General features: G+C 46.2%; 1 protein-coding gene across 1 annotated transcript; it reads left to right on the forward strand.

Moving 5' to 3' along the window:
- Positions 1–5,891, forward strand: LOC119196424 (troponin T, fast skeletal muscle isoforms-like; the record flags this gene model as incomplete). The annotated part of the gene is made up of 12 exons (XM_037452112.2): positions 1–172; positions 1,568–1,585; positions 1,761–1,781; positions 2,286–2,304; positions 2,903–2,948; positions 3,246–3,362; positions 3,439–3,516; positions 3,986–4,099; positions 4,189–4,298; positions 4,609–4,699; positions 4,977–5,017; positions 5,636–5,891. Coding segments are annotated over 12 exons (864 nt in total), but the record flags the coding sequence as incomplete, so codon positions are not given.

Genomic DNA, 5,891 nt, shown 5'->3' on the forward strand with positions numbered 1-5,891 from the left:
TTAACGGCCTTCTCCCCCCCTCCCCCGGTGGTTTTGGTGCATGCCGCGTGCCCCGTAGCCCAGGAGGAGGTAGTAGAAGTAGAAGTAGCACCTGAGGCCGAGGCCCAGGTGGAAGAGCCTGAGGTAGAGGCCGAAGCGGAGGCCGAGCCGGAGGAGTACCGCGAGGAGGAAGGTACGTGGAACACAAACATTTCACTTGTTCTCTGAACGTTCCAACAAGGCGGCGAGAAGGTCCGAAGCGAAGAGAAGAAGCCAGCATGTGGTCTTTTTGTCGGGGGGGGGGGGGGGGGGGGGGCGCTGGGCTCTGTAAACTGTCCTCAGTCATCACGCCGCTGACACAACAAACAAAAACCTTTTGTGCTGTTGCCAGGGTTACGGCCCGCAGTCAGATGTGTTCTTGGAGATGTGCATTTGAAAGGGAGAAGAAGAAAACGTGGTTATTTTACATGACGTGTCCCCTCTAATCTGTCTCCCTCTGTCCACCCTCATGTCTCACTCTGGCAAACGCAGACAGGATTATGGGTAATCTCAGTCATGTAAAAGCTTTGTTCTTCTCCCTCCTCTTTCTGTCCATGGGTCGAGGAAGAGTGGGAGTGGCATTAATCCGCCTGTCCACGTCCTCTGTGGAGATGTTGATGCTTTAAGTTCCTTTGTGATCGCGGGCCGAGTCCCTGCAGAAGTCCCGCCTCCTGAACTCACCTCGTCCACCCGGCTGCTCGGAGCCAATTAAATCACTTTATCCAGTGTGAGAGAAAAGAAAAAAACACCAAAGTGTTCTTAATGATGTCATCAGTACCATCGGGACAGATGACATCATGCAGGTTCACCAGAACCTGCTTCAGCTCAGACTCCAGCAGAGACCAGTCCACTATGGACAGACCCAGGTCCTCCAGCAGAGACCAGTCCACTATGGACAGACCCAGGTCCTCCAGCAGAGACCAGTCCGCTATGGACAGACCCAGATCCTCCAGCAGAGACCAGTCCACTATGGACAGACCCAGATCCTCCAGCAGAGACCAGTCCACTATGGACAGACCCAGATCCTCCAGCAGAGACCAGTCCACTATGGACAGACCCAGGTCCTCCAGCAGAGACCAGTCCACTATAGACAGACCCAGGTCCTCCAGCAGAGATCAGTCCACTATGGACAGACCCAGATCCTCCAGCAGAGACCAGTCCGCTATGGACAGACCCAAGTCCTCCAGCAGAGACCAGTCCACTATGGACAGACCCAGATCCTCCAGCAGAGACCAGTCCACTATGGACAGACCCAGGTCCTCCAGCAGAGACCAGTCCACCTGTAACCAGCGTAGTTCAGCGGTTCGGTGGGAACATATAGTGAGGGATCTAGTCCTCGTCCTCACGTGATGTTTCCAAACAGACAGAAAACTACACAAACCAAAGGCTGTTTTCTGGTAAATGACCTTGTTGCTAAAAACGTTAAATCAAACCTCAGCACACGGGACTTCTGCAATGGTTCTGCTTTCATTCCTCACCGCTAAGATGTGAACTCTCTGACCCGATGACCTTTGTTCTGCTCTTGCTTTGGACGCTTTGCTGCATGCAGACGGCTATGAAGAGGAAGGTACGTCCACCATGTCCTCCGCACCTTCTCCACCACACCAGTAATGCACAGCTTTGTCTCTGAAGGGACCAGTCGCAGGGATTCAGTCACGCTGAGTCGCGTGTGTTTTTACGGGTTCCTCACGTCTGCTTCTTCTCTGCTTCTTCTCTTCTTTGCATTGGTTGTGTCCTTCCAGGGGACGAGGGAGATCCAGATGGTAGTTTGTATTTCCTGCGTTTTTCTCCCTGTGTTGGCTGCTGTTTTGATTTGCTCTTCAGTGTGAGGGTCCCGTAAAAAAAAAAAAAAAAAAAGAAACATACATCTAATATCAAACTTTGCTCTTTGTTAAAATGTGTGTTTTTATTCATTTATTTATTCACCGACAATTAACAGTAGTTTACCGTCAACCTCCTTGTTGTGAGAAGTGTGCGATGAGGAGACTCCTCAGTGGTTTACGTGATGATTTATTACCCAACATATTGATCACATTATTGGTTTGATTCACACACTAATGAGCAACCGATTAACACACAATAGGTAGAACACAGATAACACTGTGTGCTCACAGCAATTAAGACACAAACACAACGGAGCCGTTGGTCTACACAACGTGGACCCCCCCCCCCCCCCCCCCCCCCCGCCCCCCCCTCTGCCCTCCTCGTATTCTTGCTTCTGACGAGTTCTCTCTCCTCTCCTTCTGTTCCTGTTTTAACTGAACAAGAGGAGAAGCCCAAGTTCAAGTGAGTCCATTTACTCTCTTTTGTTTTCACGTTGTTAAAGCTCCGCTGTGGAATGTTCCAGTTGATCTATTGTTAGAGATGAATGTCGTATTTAAAGCTGTGAAGTCAGCCCCTTTGCAGGAGAGCAGGCTGTGACCTCTGGTTCCTAAAGGGGAAGCCAAAGCGTCATCTGTTAAAGCAGCATTATCTGTAGTGACCACACGGGGGCGACTCCTCAGGAAATGACTCTACTTCTTCTTGATTTATTCCCTCAGTAAACATTGTAAACATGAGTTTATGGTCTCAGTCTCTAGTTTCAAGTCTTCTTCAATGCAGCATGATGTTCATTTAGTGAATGATGGTCCATTAAACAGACCATAAAGCAGGTGATGCTTTAGGGCGGGGCTACACGCTCATTGACAGGTCTCTAACAGACCATAAAGCAGGGGGTGCTTTAGGGCGGGGCTTACTGCGATTGACAGGTCTCTACCAGAGACGTATGTACCGCGTCTCTAACGTGCTCCACATTAAATATAGTTACAAATTGGCTGTTTACTTGGAACCGAACTCGAGGCTTCAAGTTACCAGTTATAGATCCAACATTATCATCCTCCAACAGACCGTCTGCTCCGAAGATCCCAGACGGGGACAAAGTGGACTTTGATGTAAGTCAGCGTGTTTTTATTTATTGATTTTATTGTTGTGTGAGTTGTCTTGGTCCCAAATCTCCCTCCTCAAACCTCCAACCCTTACATTTACTAACCAGTACTGCACTTAAGAACAAATCTGAGGTACTTTTACTTTAATGACACTTTCTTCTTTGCCCTTTATTACATACTTCAAAGAGGGTCTGCAAAATGAAGAAAGTTATTGGCAACTCTTTTCGTCATTTAGTGATACTGCTTGTTTTTAATAAGGTTTGGACTGGTTAGTGACAGCCGTCTCCTGTCCGTCCCTCTCAGGACATCCAGAAGAAGCGTCAGAACAAAGACCTGGCGGAGCTGCAGTCGCTCATCGACGCGCACTTTGAGCACAGGAAGAAGGAGGAGGAGGAGCTCCTGGGCCTGAAGGACAGGATCGTGAGTCAACACACACACACACACACATATATATATGTGTGTGTGTGTGTGTGTATGATGGACTCTGCGTCTGCAGGAGAAACGGCGCTCTGAGCGAGCCGAGCAGCAGAGGGTCCGAGCTGAGAAGGACAAAGAGCGGCAGGCCAGGAGAGAGGTATTCACATCCTTCCTTCAATCCTTCAATCCTGTCGGATTTATCCAGTTAGTTACTTTAAGGTTTCAGATCGCCACCTTGTTGTTGTTTTACACCTTTATGTTTGACCTTTCACATCTAACCTTACCTCATCTCATCTTATAGTAGATCTTTAATCGTATCCTCATTGTTTCCTCATTGTATCCTCATTGTATCCTCATTGTATCCTCATTGTTTCCTCATTGTTTCCTCATTGTTTCCTCATTGTTTCCTCATTGTATCCTCATTGTTTCCTCATTGTATCCTCATTTCCTCATTGTTTACCCCTCATGTCCTTGTTTCCTCCTCATGTACTCATCCTTTCCTCACCCTTTCCTCCTCGTATCCTCATTGTGTGCTCCCTACCCGCGAGGTATCCCAGCTCAGTTACTCCTTGAGGAACTCTTTGGAAATCCAGTGGAATCCTGACGTGTTTGAACTGTCCTCATAGGCGGAGCGGCAGAGGAAGGAGGAGGCCGACGCCCACTGGAAGGCGGAGGCAGAAGCCAAGAAGAAGATAGCGCTGAGCAGCATGGGGTCCGGCTACAGCAGCCACCTGCAGAAGGTCGACTCTTCAACTCGTTCCTCTGGGTTGTTCCTGAGATTCCAAACCAGGGGACAACGTGCTTTAAAAGGATCCGTTTTTGTTTCTAGATCGAGACGAAAAGAGGGAAGAAGCAGACGGAAAGAGAGAAGAAGAAGAAGATCATGTCGGAGAGATGCAAACCCCTGAACGTCGAGGGCTTCACTGAGGACAACTTGAGGTACTGAACGAGGTCAAAAGATGAAAATGGACAGATAAACAGATAAATAGAGGAATAGAAATAGATCAGGAATCAGGAACATGTATTGCCAAATTATGTTGGACATACGAGATGAATAGATACGTTTATTCACTAATTAAATAGGAGCAGTCAGTGAGGAGTCTGCAGGCAGTCAAAATATAGGATATTATAATACGTGTATGTTTCTCATAATGTCCCATCAACGTGGGTGTGATGTCTGTAAAACACTGACACTCTTATTCATCTATTAGAGATTAGAGGTGTTTAACTTGCTGGTTGCGGTGTGCAGGGAGAAGGCGAAGGAGCTGTGGGAGTGGCTTCACAACCTGGAGGCCATTAAATACGACTACTGCGAGAAGCTCACGCGCCAGAGATACGAGGTCAGTGAGGAAGCCGTCTCCCAGGATGCATTGTGGGAAAAGGGCCTCCAGCAGCATAAATCAATTCATTTCAACACATTTAAAATATTTAGTCTTTAAATTGAGGTTTGGATTTTATATTTGCAGATTCGCAGTAGTTTCAGTCTGTTGTAGTTGGGGTGCATTGTGTGAAGCTGCACATAGAAACACCGTAATCTGTAGATAGAATGAAAATCAGTAAGTTCTAGATTGAACTTCTGGGGTCACCCGGAGGTGAGAAAGTGTCTTTGTCTTCCAGGTCGTCTCCCTGAGGAACCGCATCGACGAGCTGCAGAAACAGTGAGTAAAGATTAGATCAAATGGACAAAGTCTGCGTGATGAACTTCACTGTTTTCTAATATCATCAATCATCAATATTAGGATATTTTACTTTGCTTAAAGTCAGTGTAGAGCATGAAAAAATACAATGGAGAAATAATCTAAATTTCAGAATGTTACATCTTCTATATCCTGATGATATCCTTTAATGCTTAAAAATATAATAGTATCTAGTAATAATAATACATATATGATTGAACAAGCTGTCAAATAGATTTTTTGTCTATGTATAAATATACGAAAGTACACTACTGTTTTTATTATTAGAGTAATTTCACCACTAATAACTGTAATTTATTTAATGGCATTTGTTTTTTTAAACTTTTTTTTATCAGTCTTAATGTCAACTTAACCCTTTTGTTTAAAAGATGACTTTAGGAAGAGTTCATTCGTAGTAAAATAATCAGTGTGGACACTAGAAGGCGATGGAGCTCCAACAAACACCTCCAGCATTCTTTATTTTCTCATGTCTTGTTTTCTTATGTGTCTGATTCATCTAATATACCTTTAAGAAACGTATATATTATCCCAAACCGCCCTGCGCACCTGACGCTGTTTTCTGCACGTTGCGCTTTGCAGCAGCAAGAAGGGAGCGGCAGCGCGCCGCCGGAAGTGAGCGGCTGCTGAGCGACGGTCTGCCCGGAGAAGAGGTGCCTCGCCTCGGACACAGCGGCCGCTCAGAGCCGGTCTGCACCCGGAGCTCCGGAGCGGAGTTCTGTCTGGATCAATTCTGCTCTAATAAATACACTTTAAAATGTCCTCACTGTGTTTGTGTAAAACAAATAAAAAATATTCAGACAATAAAATCAAATAATGTTGATCACCCAGCCTCCAC

The sequence above is a fragment of the Pungitius pungitius genome, chromosome 4, assembly GCF_949316345.1.
Source record: "Pungitius pungitius chromosome 4, fPunPun2.1, whole genome shotgun sequence".
Taxonomy (NCBI): Eukaryota; Metazoa; Chordata; class Actinopteri; order Perciformes; family Gasterosteidae; genus Pungitius; species Pungitius pungitius.